Source organism: Siphateles boraxobius, unplaced genomic scaffold (assembly GCF_051911475.1).
Source record: "Siphateles boraxobius isolate OS27281-9 unplaced genomic scaffold, OSU_SipBor_1 7, whole genome shotgun sequence".
Lineage (NCBI taxonomy): Eukaryota > Metazoa > Chordata > Actinopteri > Cypriniformes > Leuciscidae > Siphateles > Siphateles boraxobius.
The window spans coordinates 40,905,886-40,932,997 of NW_027509197.1; the positions used below are offsets into that span (position 1 = coordinate 40,905,886).

At 35.6% G+C, this 27,112-nt stretch overlaps 1 protein-coding gene across 1 annotated transcript in view; it reads right to left on the reverse strand.

The window, feature by feature from the left end:
• The window catches only part of glra2 (glycine receptor, alpha 2), a 34,332-nt gene extending 21,462 nt beyond the window's left edge, over positions 1-12,870 (reverse strand). The window contains exons 1-3 of the mRNA XM_077216466.1: positions 12,501-12,870; positions 7,422-7,555; positions 2,536-2,603 (exon numbers count right to left, since the gene is read on the reverse strand). Coding sequence (XP_077072581.1) covers positions 2,536-2,603; positions 7,422-7,555; positions 12,501-12,568 — 270 coding nt within the window. The 5' untranslated portion in view covers positions 12,569-12,870. The remainder of the gene's footprint in view (positions 1-2,535; positions 2,604-7,421; positions 7,556-12,500) is intronic.
• Between the last annotated feature and the right edge of the window lie 14,242 nt (positions 12,871-27,112).

Genomic DNA, 27,112 nt, shown 5'->3' on the forward strand with positions numbered 1-27,112 from the left:
ATTTGTGATTTTTTAAGCCATTTTGCCTGAAATAATCTTAAAATGTCTTTAATTTCTCATTATTGCAGCTGGTCTGATGCTCCCAACCATGCTAGCATGACTTATCGTTCCTTCTTTGTGCTTGGCCCATTAATGGCTGCTTGCAGCTATATTTTCATGTTGACTTTGTGATTCAGAAAACACCCAAGAGACGCTTTATGTCAGCAGACCTTCTGGTAAAATAAAAGCGTTTGTGCATGAGCATTTGTGCTTTCATGCACGGTATTTCATATAAGACCGCCATCAAGAACAAAACATGCATTGCTGTAATTTTTCCTTTTCTCTGTACGAACGACATGATTTTTAACATGCATTGCAAAGCCATTCAGTAACTTATGGCTTTGTTAAAAGTTTAGCTATAGAAATCCTTTCAAGGTTTTCATGAGGTGAAGCTCTTTGAAAACTGTGTTGACTGAATGAATTAGCAAGACCTTTTGTTCCACTCGTAACAAGCGAATTGTAACATTACAAAAAGATTCACCCAAGTTAATTAGCTACGTATATAATAACCAAGATAAATAATGTACTCATCAAAACATAAAACGGGTGTATGTTTTAAATTACTGGTATAAATTAATAGTTCTTAGATTTGTTTATCATTTGGGTACAATAAACAATTTTTGCTCAGAAATTGCTAGTAAAAAAAGGCAAATAACACATTGAATTAAATTTGAAATTTTGAAGTAAAAATACTTAAACCCCCATCCAGTAATCTGTGTAAATCATTTTTTACAGCGTAAACGCTAAAATCCGAACTCATTTTAATTTGTCTGTACTGTTCATTAATGATTGGTTGCTCTAAAACATGTAAACAAAATTAGAATTTGATCAAAGCAGCTTCTCTCTTGTTTGTGCTTAATATCCACTGGAGATGTGTTGGGATTTTGGGCTGCAGTAATATTCCTTGGAAAAAAAGAATGAGACTTGACTCCAGATTTGGGAATTGTTTACCCCTGAAGCGTCTGAATATCTCCAAACATTAAACTAATCAATCTGAACTGCAGGCCTGCTAGCGAATCGAGAGGATCGTTTGCCATTTGATTAATTAAAACAAAACAGATTGAACGGAAAACGTCAAGGGAATGTTTTGGAACAAAGTTAGTGTAGAAAGTAGAGTCTCGATTAACCGTGTCCGTAATCTTGCTTATTTCCAAATGTAGGTGGGACTTAATTGGATTTTATCCGGTTTATTGAGATGTACATTCTGATTAAACATTATGAAGACAAAAGCAAAAAACATGTTAGAAGTGAATTGAGTCTTTAGCAATGTTTCCATCCACCTATTTTTATGTAAGTTTTGGGATATTGCATTAAAAAAAGTGGATGGAAAAGCATAAATTTTTAAAATGTGCATAAACAATAACTGATGAATATTTTTTTATTCATTAAGAAGACTAGCATAAACTTCGATGGAAACATATTTACTGAATAAATCCCTCAATAACCTCATACTTTAGTAAAAGTGCTTCAGATATTGAGTGTTTGAGTCGTTGTGTCTTCATACCAAGCAGAGATTCATGCATTTCATATTATCATACAAACTGTTCACACTGAACACACATTAGCCGTGTTTCCATCCTACTATTTTCATGCAAATTGGGGATATTTTATAAAAAAAAGTGTTCAGTTCACTTACTTAAAAAAATTCAGTAAACCCGTTGCCTTACAATTATTAATAAACTCAATGCTTAATTGAAAAAATTAAGTTTGCCTATTGAACTTGACAATTCCATATTTCTTAATTTTTTCGATTAAGCATTGAGTTTATTTAGGCTACTTAATATTTATAAGGAAACAGGAATCTTCAATTTTTTTTAAGTTAAGTGAACTGAACACTTTTTACAGTGTGGAAACGTGCATAAATTAAAACAAAAACAAAAAAAAATGGAAACAATTGTTGGAAAAACATTTATCAAATAAATCCAACAATGTGGAACAATAACCCCATGTGACCATAAACTCAGCGTCAGCTGTGATTGGATAACTGGAGTAACCAGCGGACCAATGGCGTCGCAGCGTCTCTAATGTTAGTTTGGTGTTTCGGAAAGACGAAGTGTGTGATCAGAATGATTGTGTTTAATTCCTCCAGAAGCGTCTCACACACACACACACACACACACACACACACACACACACACACACACACACACACGAGTGTGTTCCCGAACACCAGCATCCGAACGCTAGAGAACATGACAGTGTTTATTGTGTTTCGTCTGACGCTCGACACACACTCGTTTATGATGGAGGGGAAACAGACACATTGCAGAAACGTACAGTTTATTACTGTTATTTTGCACCAATTTCCCAGCAAGTGACAATTTTGTTCTCTTGAACACATGGGATGGAAACGCTGCAAGTGTTTTATGCCTTATTCTAACTTAGTTAAATTTGCACTTTGAAGTGAAAGTGAGCTAATGTCATGTTGAGTTCAAGGCAGAGGCAATAACTCCTGTCAGTGTGTGTTTTTAGCAAAGTAAAGCACAGTTCACTTACCATAGTCGTCTCTGTCACTGAGCCGAAGCTGTTGATGAATATATTGCATGTGACGTTCACAGGTGGACCTGCAGAAACACATGATTTTAAAAACCAAAGAACTTCAACAGTGTAACTGCAACATATTACACCAAAATTCACTATTCAAGCCTATGGCTGACATATACTACCATTCAAAATTAATCTTTTCTCGATCAAAATTTGATCAAAAATTGTGAAATATTATTAGAATGTAAATCAGCTGTTTTCTATGTGAATATACAGTAAAGTGTAATTTATTCCTGTGATCAAAGCTGAATTTTCAGCATCATTACTCCAGTCTTCAGTGTCACATGATCCTTCAGAAATCACTATAATATGATGATTTGATGCTCAAGAAACATTTATGATTATTATCAATGTTGAAAAATGTTTTTTATTATATAATCATATATTATAAAATTATATAATATATATATTTGATGAATATAAAGTTCAAAAGAACATAATTTATTTGAAATGGAATCTTTTATAACATTATAAATGTTACATTATACTGTCACTTTTGATCTATTTAATGCATCACCGCTGAATAATTTAACAAATCGTTTTGTTTTAGTGTAACTAAAATAATACATATTAATTGCCAATTTTATCATATATTTAACTCTATTCTGTGCTTCACTATTTCTTTAGTCTTCTGAACAGTTTGTTTTTGAGGCTTGTATTAAAGCACCTCTAATGTTTCTGCCTCTTTAATCAATAGCTTTGTTTTATCTCTCATTTGTAAGTCATTTCGGATAAAAGCTTTTGATAAACAAATCAATGGAAATATTGCTCTAGGATTTTTTAAAAACCGTTTGAAAGTGTTTTTTTTTTTTCTCAATCAGAGGAAACAAGTTCAAGAGAACAATCATTAAAGTTTAATGCAAGAAATAAAACACAGTGAATACCTATTTAAAAATGATCATGATAATGTTGATGTACACAGATAATGACTGTACTGTAAAGTTATTATTGGAAAAAATACTAGTTTTTCTACATAATTTCACATTTAATTCAAAGTGTTACTTGCTGTTCTTTTAAGTGAAAATTGTTTTCTCTTTTCAGTGAATATCTCTCCGCTAATTCCGGAGTAGATCGTAGCCTGTCATTCTTGTTGAAAATCATGAAAGGAAAATCATAAAGTACTGGAGGTGTGGGTTACTAAAAATAACCCAGTAGATGCGCCTCTGAGGTATTTTGAACCTCGTGAATGTTTTCTAACAAGATTGCATTTTAATCACTCCTGGGCTCAAACATCCATCCGTGCCAAAATAAACTGAACAGAAGCTGGCGCTCGTCTGTGACACAAACATTCAGATTCAACTTTAATAGCAACAAATAAATCCAGGTAATGTCTGTAAGGAAGACTGATGCTTTTTTGTGCTTGTAGTGTTGCTGTTTGAGCTTGAAAAAGTGAGTTCTTCTCTATATCGGTGTCAGTGTTTCTGAACTCCTGAAACGCCTCCATTGTATCTTGAGTTTCTTCCGGGAACGAACACATCACAATATTCCTCATTATAATAATTCATGCGCAGAATAAAGGGGCGGGGCCTGGTTGAGTTAGTTAGTAGTGTGTTAAACTGGCGGTTATGGTAAGGGGCGGGGCATTTCCCAAACACACTCGAAGCGCTCGAACAATCCCAACACACTGATCCAGCCGACCAATCATAGCACAGTATGCTTTTCAGAGGGAGGGGCTTCATAGAGACAGGAACCAATCAGGAGTGTGTTTCCCGTACAACGCCGTAACTCGTTTCTTAACTATCATAGTATGATGCATTGTTGAAGAAATCAAGCGAGTCACGACTGTTTCTCGAAACCGTATTGTTGCAAATCGGTCGTTCAACCACGTTGGTTAATGATGTCACGCACGTGGAGTAATAATACTTTTAATTAGAGATGCACGATATATCGGCCATCATATCGGTATCGGCCGATATATGTTATTTTTTAATCCTATCATTATCATGATAAGAAAATTAGGCCGATATATTAAAACCGTTAAATAATGATTATTTACTTCATCTGAGACACTTCACATGTGCACTGTTCAACATGATGGTTTTGAATTGCTTGAAGTATGATTGGAATCACTTTGAAAAGGAAAATACAGTAAAGTAAAGGCTACATAAAATTATAGAGAACATCATTATAACTGTGTGCTTTCGACATGAATTTTAATGGCGAAACTTTTGTTTTTGTAATCAAGCTCTCAAAAATTATATAAAAATGTGGATTTAGATTTATCGGCCAATATATCGTTATCGGCTTTCAAATCTAAAGAATTATCGGTTATCAGTATCGGCCAAAAAATTAATATCGGTGCATCCCTACTTTTAATGAATCTGTTGAGAACGAATTAACGCTAGATGTTTTGCTATAAATTACGAACATGGCATCTGAGGAATATTTCTAATTTTTCTCAGTTATTTTGCTTTATTTCCAGATTCAATCATAGTCTCGTTCTTACGCACTAGATCCCGTTCACACATGCGCACTCTTCAGAAACGACACTTTAAATCTCTTGACAAACTAAAAGACGTAAATGACATTTGTATGTATTGTAAATAAAAGCTATAGATTGTACAGAATGTTGATTATTCTGCTCATGATCAGGATTTATTGAGTCCACATGTCATGAAAACTAGAAACTCTTCTTCTAACCGCTCGAGATCTGTCGCTCACACACACACACACAACTCTGCGATGCTGTTTGTGAATGTTTGTTAAAACGATGGTTTCGGGAAACACAGACTCGTGGAACTGCTGATAACGACTATAGTTGGCTAACGATGCTTTCGGGAAACAGAGCGTTACTGACAGACTGGGAAGAGAGGAGCCGCAAAAATGGAGAATATGAGGAAAATAATCAACATTCAAGCAGGAAAACCTGTTCTAGAGCTCAAAAACAGCATCAAGATTTGTAATATGGCCTTTTTAAATAATACATCAGAAGAACTGCACTGTGTTCTTCAGCCTGTGCTTTGGTTTGACAGGCAACAAAAAACATTTTATACTTTAACCAAAGTACCACCAGCTTCAGTAATCTCAATATTGCATGAGCAGATGAATGTGGAATATAGTTTCACGGACTTCTTCAATGATGCTTTTATGTTGTTTTACGGTGTGTTCAGTAACACTACAATAAGGTTTCATTAATGAACACTTCTACAGTATTTATTCATCTCAACAGCATTTACTAATACAGTATTGTCCACGTGAAATTGACATCTTCACCCTTTATTCAAATATTATTATAGATTATGTAGTCATATTGTGTAGTTTTATTAGTGATGATAACATAATGAAACATGATGAATTATGCAACATAATTTTTGTCCAGGCAAAGAAATTATGAAGTAAAAAAGAGATAATCAACCAAATATTAATAACTGATTATGTTGTAGTCAATGTTTGCTTTTTCCTCTCTGCTTTTTGTTTTTCTGTGCATTTTTTTGCGTAGTAAAATAAAACATTCATCTGTAGTTTGACTAATAGTTTTGTTAGATAAATACCTTCACCAAGTGTAGTGTTTGTTGTTCACTGATATTTAAAATAATTAAAAATATCAAATGTTTTTCCTCATATTTTGATGGTTTGATCAAACTTGTAGAGTCATTAAAAAAATCCTAAATGCTTTAAAAATGTTATTGCTTATTGTTGGTTCATGTTAGTTCATTATTATCTATGATAATAAACTAGACCTTTTTTGTGGGTTTTCAATTCAAAACAAAACAAATGAAAAGTGAATCTGTTTAATAATCTGTGCCGGTCATATTTCACCCAAAACTAATCAATTATATTTTGCATAATGAAAGGAAGCTTTTAGATTTTTTTGCATTGTGACATTAATTTAATCATTAATGCACATTTCATCAAAAAATATTGTTTCTGTATTGAACAAAAAATCAGTGTAATATGAAAAAAAAGTAATTTACATTATGGTTGTATTTGTTGCACTAAACAAAGCATTAAAGCAAGTTATGGAAAATATGTAAAGAAAAATATTATTACGCATTCACTTATAAGTGTATTTTTACCAACATTGAACATTCTTAAAAAATAATTTTTTTGTGTTTCACAGAAATAAATAACAGCATATGGATTTGGAGTGACATCATGAGGGTGAGTAAATAATGACATAATTATATATTTCTATCTATCACTGTCGTTCAAAAGTTTAGGGTCAGTAATTTTATTTTATTTTTTTATTCATCAAGGATGCATTAAATTGATCAAAAGTGACTAAAGACATGTATAATTTTACAAAAGATTATGTTTCAAATAAATGCTGTTCTTTTGAAAATTGAAATTAAATTTTCATTGAAGGAAAATAAAAATCCATTTTAAAATGTGAAAAATATGAACTTTTTTAAACATAATAATCAAAAATGTTTCTTGAGCATCAAATCATCATATTATAGTGATTTCTGAAGGATCATGTGACACTGAAGACTGGAGTAATGATGCTGAAAATTCGGCTTTGATCACAGGAATAAATTACACTTTACTATATATTCACATAGAAAACAGCTGATTTACATTATAATAATATTTCACTGTTTTTACTGTATTTTTGATCAAATAAATGCAGCTTTGTTGAGCAGAAGAGACTTTCAAAAAAAATTAAAAAATCCAAACTTTTGAAAAGTAGTGTGTGTGTGTGTGTGTGTGTGTGTGTATATATATATATATATATATATTATTAATATATATATATATGTTAAGAATATTGTTGGCTCTTTGCCGTATGTTAAATGTATGTGTAAATACATCAGTCTGAAACTCTTGATGTCTGAAAGCAGCATCAGGATGTTTGACTGATTCACATTCAGGAGATTGTAAACCAGAACTGAACCTGCCTTTGAAGTTGGGTCGAATCCGCGCATCATATCCTGATGTTCGACCCATCAGTTTGTCCAGGAAATCTGAGGGCGACATCGCAGATGAAGATTCCCGAGCGAACAGTCTCTCGTTCTCTTGACCTGCCATTATCCTGAGACATGGAGTCAGTAAACATCACTAAACATCAGTAATCATTCACTAAACATCAGTAAACATTCACTAAATATCACTAAACATCCCTAAACATTACTAAATATCACTAAACATCACTAAACATCACTAAACATCCACTAAACATTCACTAAACATCACTAAACATCACTAAACATTCATTAAACATTCATTAAACATAAGTTAACATCACTAAACATTCACTAAACATTCACTAAATATCACTAAACATCAGTAAACATCACTAAACATTCACTAAACATCAGTAAACATTCACTAAACATCACTAAACATTCATTAAACATTCATTAAACATAAGTTAACATCACTAAACATTCACTAAACATTCACTAAATATCACTAAACATCAGTAAACATCACTAAACATTCACTAAACATCAGTAAACATTCACTAAATATCACTAAACATCAGTAAACATCACTAAACATTCACTAAATATCACTAAATATCAGTTAACATCACTAAACATTCACTAAATATCACTAAATATCAGTAAACATCACTAAACATCAGTAAACATCACTAAACATTCACTAAATATCAGTAAACATCACTAAACATTCACTAAACATCACTAAATATTCACTAAACATCACTAAATATCACTAAACATCAGTAAACATTCACTAAACATTCACTAAATATCACTAAATATCAGTAAACATCAGTAAACATCACTAAACATTCACTAAATATCACTAAATATCAGTAAACATCAGTAAACATCACTAAATATTCACTAAACATCACTAAATATCACTAAACATCAGTAAACATTCACTAAACATTCACTAAACATTCACATTACTAAACATAAGTAAACATCACTAAACATTCACTAAACATTCACATTACTAAACATAAGTAAACATCACTAAACATTCACTAAACATTCACTAAACATACACTAAATATCACTAAACATAAGTAAACATAACTAAACATTCACTAAACATTCACATTACTAAACATAAGTAAACATCACTAAACATCACTAAACATTCACTAAATATCAGTAAACATCAGTAAACATTCACTAAATATCAGTAAACATCACTAAACATTCACTAAATATCACTAAACATTCACTAAATATCCCTAAATATCAGTAAACATCAGTAAACATTCACTAAACATCACTAAACATTCACTAAACATTCACTAAACATTCACTAAATATCACTAAACATTCACTAAACATTCACTAAACATTCACTAAACATTCACTAAATATCACTAAACATAAGTAAACATCACTAAACATTCACTAAATATCAGTAAACATCAGTAAACATTCACTAAATATCAGTAAACATCAGTAAATATCACTAAACATTCACTAAATATCACTAAACATCACTAACATCACTAAACATCACTAAATATCACTAACATCACTAAACATCACTAACATTACTAAATATCACTAAACATTCACTAAACATCACTAAACATCACTAACATCACTAAATATCACTAAATATCACTAAATATCACTAAACATTCACTAAACATCACCAACATCACTAAATATCACTAAACATTAGTAAACATTCGCTAAATATCACTAAATATCACTAAACATCACTAAATATCAGTAAACATTCACTAAATATCACTAATCAGTAAAAATCAGTAAACATTCACTAAATATCAGTAAACATTCACTAAACATTCACTAAATATCACTAAACATTCACTAAATATCAGTAAAAATTCACTAAATATCACTAATCAGTAAAAATCAGTAAACATTCACTAAATATCAGTTAACATTCACTAAACATTCACTAAATATCACTAAACATTCACTAAACATCAGTAAACATCACTAAACATTCACTAAACATTCACTAAATATCACTAAACATCACTAAACATTCACTAAACATTCACTAAACATTCACTAAACATCAGTAAACATCACTAAACATTCACTAAACATTCACTTAATATCACTAAACATTCACTAAACATTCACTAAATATCACTAAACATTCACTAAACATTCACTAAATATCACTAAACATTCACTAAATATCAGTAAATATTCACTAAATATCACTAATCAGTAAAAATCAGTAAACATCCACTAAATATCAGTTAACATTCACTAAACATCGCTAAATATCACTAAACATCAGTAAACATCACTAAACATTCACTAAACATTCACTAAACATCACTAAACATCAGTAAACATTCACTAAACATCAGTAAACATCACTAAACATTCACTAAACATCGCTAAATATCACTAAACATCAGTAAACATCACTAAACATTCACTAAACATTCACTAAACATCAATAAACATCACTAAACATTCACTAAATATCACTAAACATTCACTTAATATCACTAAACATTCACTAAATATCACTAAAATCACTAAACATTCACTAAATATCAGTAAACATTCACTAAATATCAGTTAACATTCACTAAACATCGCTAAATATCACTAAACATCAGTAAACATCACTAAACATTCGCTAAACATCAGTAAACATCACTAAACATTCACTAAATATCACTAAACATCAGTAAACATTCGCTAAACATCAGTAAACATCACTAAACATTCACTAAACATTCACTAAACCACTAAATATCACTAAACATTCACTAAACATTCACTAAACATCACTAAACATTCACTAAATATCAGTAAATATTCACTAAATATCACTAATCAGTAAAAATCAGTAAACATCCACTAAACATCAGTAAACATCACTAAACATTCACTAAACATTCACTAAACAACAGTAAACATTCACTAAACATTCACTAAACATCACTAAACATCAGTAAACATTCACTAAACATCAGTAAACATCACTAAACATCAGTAAACATTCACTAAACATCAGTAAACATCACTAAACATTCACTAAACATTCACTAAATATCACTAAACATTCACTTAATATCACTAAACATTCACTAAATATCACTAAAATCACTAAACATTCACTAAATATCAGTAAACATTCACTAAATATCAGTAAACATTCACTAAATATCAGTTAACATTCACTAAACATCGCTAAATATCACTAAACATCAGTAAACATCACTAAACATTCGCTAAACATCAGTAAACATCACTAAACATTCACTAAATATCACTAAACATCAGTAAACATTCGCTAAACATCAGTAAACATCACTAAACATTCACTAAACATTCACTAAACATTCACTAAATATCACTAAACATTCACTAAACATTCACTAAATATCACTAAACATTCACTAAACATTCACTAAACATTCACTAAATATCACTAAACATTCACTAAACATTCACTAAATATCACTAAACATTCACTGCTGTTCAATAGAATAAAGTAGAATTCAAGTAAATATTTATCTTTTTTTCAGTGTCATATCAAGGCACACAAGCTGCATAACAGAATTAAATGAGGCTATACAGTGTGGCTTGTTGTCACAGTGGGGCTAGTTGTCACAGTGGGGCTAGTTGTCACAGTGGGGCTAGTTGTCACATTGGGGCTAGTTGTCACAGTGGGGCTAGTTGTCACAGTGGGGCTAGTTGTCACATTGGGGCTAGTTGTCACAGTGGGGCTAGTTGTCACAGTGGGGCTAGTTGTCACAGTGGGGCTAGTTGTCACAGTGGGGCTAGTTGTCACATTGGGGCTAGTTGTCACAGTGGGGCTAGTTGTCACATTGGGGCTAGTTGTCACAGTGGGGCTAGTTGTCACAGTTTCACTGAATATTTTTCAGGGAAGGTTTATTTTTGAATGTCAGTTTCTGTTTAGACACACATACCTAAAAATGTCCACGTTGTTGTCCAGGAAATAAGAAACAGGCATTTAACACACTGACCCTAACAGTGGGGCATGTTGTCGCACTATTCACACACACACACACACACACACACACACACACACACACACACACACACACACACACACACACACACATAATTAATAAAAAAAAGTGACACAACTTGACAAAAATATGATACAGAATTCAAAAAATAATTAAAATTTGCTTTGAAATAGATGTTTGAAACCAAAAAAACAAAAGCACTGCTAGAGAAAGTAAGCAATGGTTTGACTAATTTTCCACCTTATGCTTTTTAAAATAAATGTTCTTTGTTTGACATTGATTATTCCGTTAAGAACCTTTCAAATGCACAAAAGATTCTTTATAGTGGGGAAAAGGGTTCTTTAGATTATTAAAATGTAGGGGAAAAGCAGTAGTATTCAATTAAAGGTTTTGTAAAATGTATAAAAAAATTGGGACCAAAAATGATTGGGACACTTTGAGCTGATCATGTTTTCTGAAGTGTTTTTTCTTTAATAACTAATGCACCTTTTTACACCACAGACTGAACAACATGAAGCATTGCTTGGTAACTGGTTGAGCTAAACTGGTATTATCTAATTGTGTAGTTAAATTTAACAGCTGACAGATATTCAACATAATTCATGTGTGAGAGTCTAACAGAAGGACGGACAAGTATTATAATTTTCTAAACTATAGCGAATAAACTGTGATAATGTGAGAAATGCAGAAGGTGTCTGAATAAATTTCAGACGAGCCAACAAGACGAGCTAGATTATGATTAGACATGTGACAACTAGCCCCGGTCTCCTTTAACATTAGAAACAGAATGGAATCTTCATTTCTGGCTGTAACTGTAACTTCCGATTCTTCTCTGATGTTTTCTTTGACGTTCTAATTTTCATTCGAGCATTCTTTAATTGCCATGGCAACGCACGTCAGCATCCGCGCACAAGAGAACGAGCCGAAACGCTCTTATAAACGATATGTATGCTAATATATGACTAATGTTGACTAATATATATCCTAATATATGACCAATGTTGCTTAAACAGTCGCGTCTGGGAGTAATAACTGAAGTACATACCTGAAGTTGTCCATTCCTATTAAACACGCGAGTAAAGTTGAGAGGAGTTTGACAGAAGGGCGAGTCATTCCCGAACACCCGTCGTGTTTTCTCTCGAACTAAAGCACAGTTTTCCTCAGGTGAACCCAGAACCACTTCAGCCCAGATTCTCATGGTTTATCCGACACCGAGACGCACCGCGTCCACGAAAAACCCCACAAACCTCCTAAAATCATTCCGCGCTTGAAGGAAACACCATTAGAGATGACAAGAGAAATCCTGCTTGTGATGAAACGTTGTGGATGTGTGTGTGTGTCGAGTGTGTCAGTACTGGAGCATCTCTTTAAATCACAGGCGCGCGCGGGGTTCAGCACTCGGGCAGCTCCGTGCCTCTCTCTGCGCATGCGCAACTGTTTCAAAGTCTTGGATCGTGATTGGATTTTGATCAGGGAGGGACGTTGGAATATTATTAGGGTACGAATATTGAAGGGATTCGTTCAAATTAAAGCTTGAACCAGGATCTTCACGAAAGAGATTTGCGCTGGTCTTTAATTCCCTATGGTGTCATATATCCGAGTGAAACGCTTTGCGAACAAGAACAATTGTAGTCGGGGCTTGATTGTTTCTGTGCGGGAATTGATTGGATGGTTGTGGTTTGATATTGGTGGATCTCACGTGAATGACAGCTTGCCCCGCCCTCGTCATCAGAGAAGAGATGTCAGTTATTCTGGTTCAAGACTATTAACACAATAATGATGTGCACCTATAAATCATTTAGAATGAACTCTCCGATATTCCATAAAAAACAAGAAATATTCTTTTTTTTTGTAGTTATTCAGTAATTCGCACACTGATTCGATTCACTTAAACATATGTTTTTGGACATAAAAATGAATATACATCATATATTCTCTATTTGCAGGTAAAGTAACTAAAGTAAATCTTAGCCTAAGAGTAAAGTAAAATCTAAAAGTAAAAAAAAAAAGGATATTGTGCTCAACCTATTTCATATTTCATTTTTTTTCTTCTTCTTTTTTTCTATATCTTTCAAATTAAAAAGGAAATAAACAATAGGCTCGCCAGCACACACCTCTTGGGAATTTAGCGGGAACCCAGGTTGCCTTGGAAACAGATTCACTTAGCACATGATTGCAAACGCTAAAAGGTTGAGCTTGTTGCTGAGTGACAGACGGGGTCGCGCCGGTGACTGACAGAGTTACATTACGGCCGAGGAAAGGGTTTTCTCATGTTTCCTATCAATTCTGTTATAGTGTGCAGACAGCAGTTATATCTGACAGTCTATATGGCAGCATATGGGTAAAGTTATGAAATCTGGAGATGGATTTGCTACATTTTTATCTCATCTTGTTTTTGTTTGTTTGTTTGTTTTAATTGACGCTGTGCTTCTGTTCATTAACCTTAAACAACCCACTGTTGGCTATATTACTTGGTGGAAGAATTGACTATTATCATTATCAAATCTAACTTATGATGTCTTGTTTTATATCGTATTGCCGTTTTTATTTTTTTTAAAAAGCGTTTTGTTTGTGTTGTACAGAAGAAAAGCCGGTAAAATTACAGAATATGCAGCTTCTCGTGGCTTATTGCTTTATTAAATAATGTCAGATATTAAATAATTTTTTATCTCTCTGAGTATATGAAGTTTCACACAAACGCCACTACATTGAGAACATTTTGATAAATTCATAAAAATAAAATAAAATTAAGTTGGACCAACATAAGAAAATCTAGTTTGATGATTGTAATAAAGTTAAACATTCTAGAGAAAATGAATGTGACCTGAACCGAATAAATTGTGTTGATCCAACTAATTAATTTTATATTTGTGTGTAAAATCTTTCTTCAGTCAAATAAAGGGTAATTACATTTTTTTAGTGTGTGAATGAATGTTAAGAAAACATTTCATTTTATTATTTTACAAACATGATAATGTTACATTTAAATGTTGTCTGAACATTGCAAAACTAGTGGCAACATTTAAAAAAGTTCCATGAGCGATGTATAAATAATGTTTTAACATTCTGAGAACAATTGTAATAAAGTTAAACATATGAATTTGACATAAAACAAATAAATAGTGTTGACCCGACTAAACTAATTTATTTTAAATTGTGTGTAAAATCTTTCTTCAATCAAATTAAGGGTAAGGAATTCATTCTCTGAGTGTGTATGTTGATAAAACATTCCATTTTATAAATTTTCAAACATGATAATGTACAATCTGAAAAAGTAACATTTAAAAAAGTTCCATGAAATCATTATTCAGCAGCAATATATGTGTAATCAAACACAAAAACAGGCAATAATGTGACTTTCTGACTCATATTGTGTCAATTAGAAGAACATTTTCTCATGACTTTGAGAGAACCTTGACAGAACATGAATCAGAATAACACTGATGTTTTATTAAACATCTGCTCTCTATGAACTCATTATTTCATTATGTGACTTTCTGACTCATATTGACACCAGATTGTGTCAACTTGATCCAAATGAACTATGAGATAAAGTACAAGACACTGACATTAGAGACCAGAGCCGTTTAGTATCAGGTGATTTTTATTCTAGCCTCCAGTTTCCCACCGATCTTGTTGGATATGATTTGTGTGGCTTCAGGCACTGAATAATATCAGTTTGCTCTGACAGCCGCTGTCACTGACGCTCGGATGCCGTCCAGACTTATTTACTTCAACAGCTTTAAATCAAACACCGTCTGACCCACAAACTCCATTCTCTCAGCCTGTCGTTTGTGTGTCAGTCAGCAGATCATACGCTCTGTGTGTGGAAGCATTTATCCACAAAATTACAATTCATCATTTCAAATCCGTTATTTTATCTGGATTGTGAAAGGAGGAGTGTTTCTGAGTCTTCGTATACAGCAGTTCATTTGTGAAAAAAACAGCTCACAGAAACATGTTTCGATAATTTCCCATTACACATTATTTATTAATATTCTCTGTTCATCTTGTCAGAAACAGCTGTCCGTTAAACATATTTTACTGGACTGTAATACTTCTACTCATTTGATCCAATTTTAGTCTTAAAACATTTTTTTTAAAGAAAGAATATTCTTTAAACGTTTAAATCGTAATGTCGTAATCGTGAATTCCATTCCATTCCACAATCTTAAATATTTTATTTTTTAATAAAACTGTCTCTCGCCAAAGAAAGAAAGAGAGGGAAGGGAGGCAGGCACAAAAAAATGGAAGAAAGAAAGAAAGAAAGAAAGGAACAAAAACCGGAAGAAAAAAGAAAGGAAGAAAGAAAGAGGATGGAAGGATGGGAGGAAGGAACAAAAAAAACGAAAGAAAGAAAGAAAAAGGAAGGAAGTAAAACGGAAGGAAGAAGGAAGTAAAGAAAGAAAGAAAGAAAGAAAGAAAGAAAGAGGAAGGAAGGAACAAAAAATGAAAGAAAGAAAGAGGAAGGAAGGAAGGAACAAAAAACGGAAGAAAGAAAGAAAGAAAGGGGAAGGAATGAACAAAAAACAGAAGGAAGAAAGAAGGAAAGAGAGAAAGAAAGAGGAAGGAAGGAAGAAAGAAATAAGGAAAGAAAGAGGTTAAAAAAGAATGAAGGAAGAAAGATAGAAATGAAGGAAGGAAGAAAGGAATGAAGGAAGAAGGAAAAAATGGAAGAAAGAAAGAAAGAAAGAAAGAGGAAGGAACAAAAAATGAAAGAAAGAAAGAAAGAGGAAGGAATGAACAAAAAACGGAAGGAAGGAGGAAAGAAAGAAGGAAAGAGAGAAGGAAAGAGGAAAGAAGGAAGAAAGAAATAAGGAAAGAAAGGAAGTTAAAACAGAAGGAAGGAAGGAAGGAAGAAAGAAAGAAATGAAGGAAGGAAGAAATGAATGAAGGAACAAGGAAAAAATGGTAAGGAAGAAAGAAAGAGGAAGGAAGGAAGTAAGAAGGTAAGAAAGAAAGAGGCAGGAAGGAACAAAAAACGGAAGAAAGAAAAGAAGAAAGAAAGTAAGAGGAAAGAAGGAAGGAACAAAAAACGAAAGAAATTAAGAAAGAAAGAAAGAAAGAGGAAGGAAGGAAGGAAGGAAGGAACAAAAAACAGAAGGAAGAAAGAAAGAGGAAGGAAGGAACAAAAAATGGAAGGAAGGAAGAAAGAAAGAAAGAAAGAAAGAAGGAAGAAAGAAAGAAAGAGGAAGGAACAAAAAAACAGAAGAAAGAAAGGAAGAAAAAGGAAGGAAGAGGAAGGAAGGAAGAGGAAGGAAGGAATAAAGGAAGAATGAAAAAATGGAAGGAAGGAAGAGGAAGGAAGAAAGAGGAAGAAAGAGGAAGGAAGAGGAAGGAAGAGGAAGGAAGAAAGAGAAAGGAAGAGGAAGAAAGAGGAAGGAAGAGGAAGGAAGGAAGAGGAAGGAAGAAAGAGGAAGGAAGAGGAAGGAAGGAAGGAAGAGGAAGGAAGGAAGAGGAAGGAAGGAAGAGGAAGGAAGAGGAAGGAAGAGGAAGGAAGGAAGAGGAAGGAAGGAAGGAAGGAAGAGGAAGGAAGGAAGAGGAAGGAAGAGGAAGGAAGAGGAAGGAAGGAAGGAAGGAAGGAAGGAAGGAAGGAAGGAAGGAAGGAAGGAAGAGGAAGGAAGGAAGAGGAAGGAAGGAAGAGGAAGGAATGAAGAGGAAGGAAGGAAGGAAGGAAGAGGAAGGAAGAGGAAGGAAGAGGAAGGAAGGAAGGAAGGAAGAGGAAGGAAGGAAGGAAGGAAGGAAGAAAGAGGAAGGAAGAGGAAGGAAGAGGAAGGAAGGAAGAGGAAGGAAGGAAGAGGAAGGAAGGAAGAGGAAGGAAGGAAGGAAGGAAGAGGAAGGAAGGAAGAGGAAGGAAGGAAGAGGAAGGAAGGAAGAGGAAGGAAGGAAGAGGAAGGAAGAAAGAGGAAGGAAGAGGAAGGAAGGAAGGAAGAGGAAGGAAGGAAGAGGAAGGAAGGAAGAGGAAGGAAGAGGAAGGAAGAGGAAGGAAGGAAGAGGAAGGAAGGAAGGAAGGAAGAGGAAGGAAGGAAGAGGAAGGAAGAGGAAGGAAGAGGAAGGAAGGAAGGAAGGAAGGAAGGAAGGAAGGAAGGAAGGAAGGAAGAGGAAGGAAGGAAGAGGAAGGAAGGAAGAGGAAGGAATGAAGAGGAAGGAAGGAAGGAAGGAAGAGGAAGGAAGAGGAAGGAAGAGGAAGGAAGGAAGGAAGGAAGAGGAAGGAAGGAAGAGGAAGGAAGGAAGGAAGAGGAAGGAAGGAAGGAAGGAAGAGGAAGGAAGGAAGAGGAAGGAAGGAAGGAAGGAAGAGGAAGGAAGGAAGAGGAAGGAAGAAAGAGGAAGGAAGAGGAAGGAAGGAAGAGGAAGGAAGGAAGAGGAAGGAAGGAAGGAAGAGGAAGGAAGGAAGAGGAAGGAAGGAAGGAAGGAAGGAAGGAAGGAAGAGGAAGGAAGGAAGAGGAAGGAAGAGGAAGGAAGGAAGAGGAAGGAAGAGGAAGGAAGGGGAAGGAAGAAAGGGGAAGGAAGAGGAAGGAAGGAAGAGGAAGGAAGAGGAAGGAAGGAAGGAAGGAAGAGGAAGGAAGGAAGAGGAAGGAAGAGGAAGGAAGAGGAAGGAAGGAAGGAAGAGGAAGGAAGGAAGAGGAAGGAAGAAAGAGGAAGGAAGAGGAAGCAAGGAAGAGGAAGGAATGAAGGAAGAAGGAAAAAATGGAAGAAGGAAAAAAGAAAGAAATATTCTAGAATGTATAAAGAATATCTAATATATAATATCTTATATAAAGAATATTCTTTGAATGTTTTAAGGAAACACTCCTCCATTGTGTCGTTCTTTAAACATTCCCTGAACGTACTTTTGAATGTTCTCTGAACGTTCTAGAACAAGTTGTAACATTTACACAAACGTTAGTCCATCAATGCGCTTCATGAACACAGAAACACTGTACACTTCTCTGAGCGACAGTATTGTTGTGCTTTGACTGAAACTCCTCAAAGGCAAAACTGTTGCTGTAGTTCAAGCTTATGAAATATAAGAAGTAAGAACTGAGAGCGACGGGTCATTAAATCCTGCGAGCGATGACCTTTGGTCTGTGAGGAGGGCAATTATAGACAGACGCCTGATATAATAAAGCTGTGGACAGAGACCGGCCTTTTTAGATATTCTTATGCAATATGGTCATTAAATCTGAACTGGACGCTGTCATAATATCAGAGTTTGAAGCTGTAATGAGTGAAATCACTGAAGGTCTCTGTATATGTCAGATTCACAGTTATTATGTGCACATTATCCCTCAATCAGCTGCAGTTATGATAACAGAACTAAACAAATATTCAAAATAAAATATTTAAATAAAAAACATTGCTTTAAAATTGGCGTGAAAGTGAAGTCGCGTCTTTTCTTATGTAAATAAAGTGAAACAGCTTCTGGAACAAGAACAAATGTACACAGTAAAAAAAAATCTGTAAAATTTAAATAAATAAAAATACGGTAGCAACATTTTAGGATTACAGACTTAACTAAAAATTACGGTAAAAAAACATATTTCATTATCTGATATAATGTTAATTTACTGACCTATTAAAGTATTAATATCTGTTTTGTACCAGTGTAAAACACTGATAACCACCAATCACAGCGGAGATGAGAGTCACATGATCAATCAGAGCTCATCGTAAGCAGCTTTTCCACAAGAAAATTAATATTAATAAATAGAAGCTGGGCAGTGTCATTCACGCAAACACTAAACACCATCATGGTAACACACATGAAAAATGCTAAAATATTAATTTAATAACTTTAAATGTAACATAAAACCTAATAGAAAAAAATATGTTTTTAATTTAGTGAAGTCTTTAAAATATAAAATGTTGCTACCGCATTTTTTACAGTAAATTTCTGGCAACCGCAGCTGCCGTTTAATTACTGTAAAATTAACAGAATTTTTTTTACAGTAACAGACACTGTGTTTGTGTTCAGTAAATCTGCTGAATCCAGATGATTTGAATAATTCGGCTATAGTTTGTGTGTATTTTTGATTATTAGCATGTAAAGTGATTGTCCTCTTTTAAATGATTTTTCAGGACGATTACGCCGCCGCTCTGAGAAACCATGTGTGTGAAAACACATAATGTGTGAAAAAGGCCTGAAGCTTCAGCCGTCACAACGGATTATTTTACAATATAGGTGTAAAAAATAAGGTTTTATCCTTCGCTCAGCTGACTGACACATAGATGCATGTTGATATGTAAAATATGCATATAGATCTGACACTTGTGCATATGCTAATGACTTTTCATTGGGAACGTTCATGATAATGACAGATATTACAATATTTTCCCTAGTTACTTAATCATAGTATACATTGAGACAATTGTTTTGTGTTAAAGGTTTTCTGAAATGTTATTATAAAGCTAGGTTCAAAATTCCCGATTGGTTTTATTGACATATTAAAGGCATTCTGGATTTCTCTTTTTATCATACTTCAGAAACAACTGTTAACAGACAGAAAAAATACATTTTCACAATGTTTTTAGGAGTAAAATATTCTATAAATCAGGCGAATGATAGGCTATATACACAACCCTTCAGAAAAGATATGAATGAAGTGGAGATCAATTGAGATTGAAATCTACAGACGCAAATAGATCCATCACTCTATCCCTCTATACATCCATCACTCTATCACTCCGTCACTCTCGCTCTATCCCTCCATCACTCCATCACTCTATCCCTCCGTCACTCTATCCCTCCGTCACTCCATCACTCTATCCCTCCGTCACTCTATCCCTCCATCACTCCGTCACTCCATCACTCTATCCATCCATCACTCTATCACTCTATACATCCATCACTCTATACATCCATCACTCTATACATCCATCACTCTATCCATCCATCACTCTATCCCTCCATCACTCCATCAGTCCATCACTCTCACTCTATATCTCCATCACCCGTCCCTCCATCACTCAGTCACTCCATCACTCTATACATCCATCACTCTATACATCCATCACTCTATCCCTCCGTCACTCCATCACTCTATCCCTCCGTCACTCTATCCCTCCATCACTCCGTCACTCCATCACTCTATCCATCCATCACTCTATACATCCATCACTCTATACATCCATCACTCTATCCCTCCGTCACTCCATCACTCTATCCCTCCGTCACTCTATCCCTCCATCACTCCGTCACTCCATCACTCTATCCATCCATCACTCTATACATCCATCACTCTATACATCCATCACTCTATCCCTCCGTCACTCCATCACTCTATCCCTCCGTCACTCTATCCCTCCATCACTCCATCACTCTATCCATCCATCACTCTATACATCCATCACTCTATACATCCATCACTCTATCCATCCATCACTCTATCCCTCCATCACTCCATCAGTCCATCACTCTCACTCTATATCTCCATCACCCGTCCCTCCATCACTCAGTCACTCAATCACTCTATACATCCATCACTCTATACATCCATCACTCTATCACTCTATCCCTCCGTCACTCTAGCCCTCCATCACTCCGTCACTCCATCACTCTATACATCTATCACTCTATCCCTCCGTCACTCCATCACTTTATCCCTCCGTCACTCCATCACTCTATCCCTCCGTCACTCCATCACTCTATACATCCATCACTCTATCCCTCCGTCACTCCATCACTCCGTCACTCTATCCCTCCGTCACTCTATCCTTCCGTCACTCCATCACTCCATCACTCCATCACTCCATCCCTCCTTCCCTCTATCCCTCCTTCACTCTATCCCTCCATCACTCCGTCACTCCATCACTCTATCCATCCATCACTCTATCCATCCATCACTCTATACATCCATCACTCTATACATCCATCACTCTATCACTCCGTCCCTCTATCCCTCCATCACTCCATCACTCTCACTCTATATCTCCATCACCCGTCCCTCCATCACTCAGTCACTCCATCACTCTATACATCCATCACTCTATCACTCTATCCCTCCGTCACTCTAGCCCTCCATCACTCCGTCACTCCATCACTCTATACATCTATCACTCTATCCCTCCTTCACTCCATCACTTTATCCCTCCGTCACTCCATCACTCTATCCCTCCGTCACTCCATCACTCTATACATCCATCACTCTATCCCTCCGTCACTCCATCACTCTATCCCTCCGTCACTCTATCCTTCCGTCACTCCATCACTCTATCCCTCCTTCCCTCTATCCCTCCATCACTCCGTCACTCCATCACTCTATACATCCATCACTCCATCCCTCCGTCATTCTATCCCTCCATCACTCCATCACTCTATCACTCTATCCATCCATCACTCTATACATCATCACTCTATCCCTCCTTCACTCTATCCCTCCTTCCCTCTATCCCTCCTTCACTCTATCACTCCATCACTCTATACATCCATCACTCCATCCCTCCGTCATTCTATCCCTCCATCACTCCATCACTCTATCACTCTATCCATCCATCACTCTATACATCATCACTCTATCCCTCCTTCACTCTATCCCTCCATCACTCTATCTTTCCTTCCCTCTATCACTCCATCACTCTATCCCTCCATCACTCTCCCTCCTTCACTATCACTCCATCACTCTATCCCTCCATCACTCTATCCATCCATCCCTCTATACATCATCACTCTATCCCTCGTCACTATATCCCTCCATCACTCCATCCCTCCTTCACTCTATCCCTCCATCACTCTATCACTCCATCACTCTATCACTCCATCACTCTATCACTCATCACTCTATCACTCCATCACTCTATCACTCATCACTCTATCCCTCCTTCACTATATCCCTCCATCACTCTATCACTCCATCACTCTATCACTCCATCACTCTATCACTCCATCACTCTATCACTCATCACTCTATCCCTCCTTCACTATATCCCTCCATCACTCTATCACTCCATCACTCTATCCCTCCTTCACCCCATCACTCTATCCCTCCTTCACTCTATCACTCCATCACTCTATCCCTCCTTCATTCCATCACTCTATCACTCCTTCACTCTATCACCCCATCACTCTATCCCTCCTTCACTCTATCACTCCTTCACTCCATCACTCTATCACTCCTTCACTCCATCACTCTATCCCTCCTTCACTCCATCACTCTATCACTCCATCACTCCATCACTCTATCCCTCCTTCACTCTAGCCCTCTATCACTCTATCACTCTGTTACTCTGCTCCAGCATCTGTGGGTGAAGAGAGATGAGCAGAACAGTGTTTCCCTGTCGGACTGTCCTAGTTTGAGAATGACAAAATCATCATATTAGTTTGACTGAGCCATTTGATGGGCTAAAAATAGAACAGTTATTGTTAGGAATCTATCTATCTATCTATCTATCTATCTATCTATCTATCTATCTATCTATCTATCTATCTATCTATCTATCTATCTATCTATCTGTCTGTCTGTCATCCATGCATCCATCCATCTATCATTATATCTATTGTTCTATCCATCATCCATCCATCTATCTATTGATAGACTATCATCTATCATTGTACATTTGAATCCCTGTTCGATTCACATAGAATACAGTAAATAAAACCGTGTCTGTGTGCAGAGAGAGAGAGTTTGTGTGCTGGTACTTTCTCTGCATGGATTAAGAGTAAACTGTTTCTGCAATAGTCTTCAGTCCTTCAGCCCTCGGCCAGTGTTGATCTTCCTCGATCTGTCAGTGGCGTCTCCATCAGTTCGCTTACAGGAGTCGAGGCGCTGTCAGATTCACACAGGTGCTGTCTTTGGATTGGCCATCATTGCAATAGCTTTACCGTTTTTCCTGCCGTGCCCCGGTCAAGACGAAGATTTGTCACATGAAATAAAACAACCTGGAAAACACACTGCAATGAGTGTTTTGATTTAGTTTTGAATGTGATGGAGTTGAACATCCAGGTTGCCGCAAAATGAAGGGCTTACCTTTCACACGTTCCAATCGAATGACCGTGAGCGTGATCTTCTCTCTCGCGCATGCGTGAGCTGTTTTTAATCTTTTTTTTTCTTATTTTATTGTTTGTCTTCTTGGCTTTGTAAAGCACTTTGGTCAACACCAGTTGTTTTTAAACGTGCTATACAAATAAAGTTGTATTGTAACTCATGTCAGAGGCCCACGGAAGAAAATCAATATTGAATATTATGTCATTATTATTATTTTTTTTTTTTCACAAAAAGTATTCTCGTCGCTTGATAAACTTAAGGTTAAGCCACTATTTTAACATTGTCTTCACTAACTTTTCTGGACCGGCAGAATGAATGATCCAGCTCTCAGATTTCATCAAAAATACTTAATTTGTGTTCTGAAACTCTTACGGGGTTGGAACAACATGAAGGTGAGTAATTACTAACAGAATTTTAATTTTTGGGTGAACTATCCCTTTAATTCATGGTCATGATTTACTAAAACGAGGGAACGAATCAAGTCAAGTCTCAGAACAGGATTTACTAAAACGAGGGAACGAATTAAGTCGTCAGAACGAATTATTAATTCATGGTCACGATTTACTAAAAACATGGAAGGAATTAAGCCAAGACGTCAGAACGAATTATTAATTTATGGTCACGATTTACTAAAATGAGGACCTATCTCTGAAGTGAGTGAAACTAGAGAGTCTTTAGGAAACTTTAAGGCCAGAAATGTCATGCCATCATTGAGACTGCACTGAACGTCTTGATGAAGGGCCACGGGCTTCAGTGCGATAAACACAGGGAACTCCTGACTCATTCTCTCAGATGCTGGAAGAGATGACATACTGTCATCATTCGCGCTGGAGTTTTGATGGCATAGAGTGCTGTTTTATCTCTCTATAAATAAAGGATGTGACTTCACTTATAGCGCAGCCGAAGCTTTAAGAAGCTTATATTTCTGAATGTGCATCCGTTCGGACTCAAACCATGTGTTCAATTATTAAGATAAAAGCATCACTTTAAACTTTCAATAACACAAACCCGTCCACCGAAGCTCTGAGATGATATTTTCACATTCAAATGTGTGTCATGAAGAATAATTTTATTAGCGAACAATTTTATTTTCTTATTGAACTGTTGTACTGAAAAGAGTTGTGTTTGACAGAACAAATAACGGGTTTAGTATCTAATGCAGCGTTGCTTCTCAAGTAAATCTTATTTCAAGGATTTTTAATTTACTAATAAGACTTAAACATTCATTAAGAACAGGATTGTTTTACTGTGTAGGTTTGTTGTTTTTATCATAAATCTAATGCTTTTACTGTCACTATGGACTTTCTCATGTTTACTTATGCTTCATTTTCCGCTTATGCAACAGTCTCAGTATTACAGAATGAAATTAATACCGCATTTAAGAGACTGAAGCCTGTAATTAGAAGCATGATAAAGTAATATCAGGGCTTGCGGTGTTGTATTTTGTATTTTTTTTGCTATGATAAACGATCTATTATCTTTCATTGCTCCACATTGCTGCTAATGACTGGAAGGATCCCTGCTGTGAGTGTAATGAGAAAAATTACACAGAACACACATGGAAAAAAGATAAATGGAATTCTGTGATCGAGAACATCAGCGGAAAACAATTCTCCAATTACATGTAGTGGCCACTTTATCAGGTGCGTATCTAATAGCTGTGGGTGGAAGGATAAAAATCACAGTATGAGTAGTTATATTACAGCAACACTTAACAAGAAGTTTCCATTAGGTCTTAAAATATCTTATTTTGTGTCCACAGAACAAAGAATGTCATATATATTTTGAATGATGGGAGAGTAAATAATGACAAAGTGCCATTTTATGTGTTTGTGGGGGATGGGGATATGTTCGTTGAGGTGTATACACACACGAGTTGGTGTTTTAAAACCATTATCAATATAAAACCGTCATTTCCAGACAAAGCATTAAAGGATTAGTTCACCTCAAAATGAAAATTTCCTGATAATTTACTCACCCGAATGCCATCCAAGATTTTCATGTCTTTCTTTCTTCAGTGGAAAATATTTTTTTTTTTGTTGAGGAAAACAATTCAGGATTTTTCTCCACACAATGGACTTTAACGGTAAACAAATTGTTGAAGTTCAAATCAATGCAGTTTCAAAGGACTCTCGATCCCAGCTGAGGATAGAGTCTTATCTAGCGAAACCATCGGTCATTTTCGAAAAAAAAATTGAATTGTATATACTTTTTAACCACAATTGTTGGTCTTGAGCTGCGCAAGGCATTAATCACGTTGCAAAGGTCACACTGGACGTAGACGTAAGTAAGGATACGCACACGAAAGGACCATTTTAAATGATAAACTGACACAAAGACATAAATATGTCATTCAACATACCATAAAATTTGAACGATCCTCCTTCTCCACGCTTGTAAACAATGGGGCGGTACTTACGCCTACGTCCAGCGTGAGCTTTCCAACGTGATGACGTAATGCCTGGCGCGTCACAGACCAGCTCAAGACCAACAATTGTGGTTAAAAAGTATATACAATTTAATTTTTTTTTAAATTGACCGATGGTTTCGCTAGATAAGACTCTATCCTCAGCTGGGATCGAGAGTCCTTTGAAACTGCATTGATTTGAACTTCAACAATTTGGTTACCGTTAAAGTCCATTGTGTGGAGAAAAATCCTGAAATGTTTTCCTCAAAAAATTTAATTTCTTTTCGACTGAAGAAAGAAAGACATGAACATCTTGGATGACGTGGAGGAGAGTAAACTATCAGGAAATTTTCATTTTGAGGTGAACTATAGGCTTCTCCTTTAAAGTAGGGGTGCGCCGATCCGATACTCAGTATCGGTATTGCTCCGATACTAGCAATATTTGCCGGATCGGGTATCGCCAGACGAGACCATCCAAATCCGATCCGATATTGTATAGCCATGTTATTGTTATACAACACAAAAGGCACAAAAACATTATAAAGCACTATAATGTTTTCGTGTACTGTATTCCAAGATTTCTGAAGCCATTACATATAGTTTAATGTGAGGTACAGATTTAAATCGTTAAATTAATCTTCACCTAGTGCTTCCCTCCGCTGCGGCTGTCAGTCATTCTCAGCACTCAAACAGCGCGTCGCGCTCGGGTAAAACAGTCAACACGATGAAACTCTCTCCAAGATGAGTCAATGTTCCTATTATTATACTGTAGATATGTAGATAAAGGTCTATGGTTTGCATAAAAGGACTTTAACGTGCTGGAGTTTCACATGTTACTTTCAACCGGGTGTCTGTTAGATCACAACACAACTCCTCAGTGATCACAACACTGGAGTAGAGAGCGATATAATTGCTCTTCACACGCACATTAACTGAAATTTAAAACTGTTAAAAGGCTCAAACTAATGAATAAATAAAGAAATATATGTATATCTTACTTTTGTGCTTTGAACTTTTCAATGCGACGCGCTGCGCGCCGTGACTCCATGTTGCTTCGAGCGCATCATTCTGCGCACGGGATGCGCATAAGGTTTCGTGCAGCTCTGAATTGGAGCCTTTCGTATTACAATACTTTTGCGCAATGGCAGTTTATTGATAGCCTTAGTTGTTCTGTCCAATCTATGTATCATATGTTGCTGCTTCATTAAAAAGTTGCGCTTAAAATTTTAAAATAAATGTATTTTAATTATATAGTATATATTTTGTCTGTATTGTTTTACAAAGTAAGGA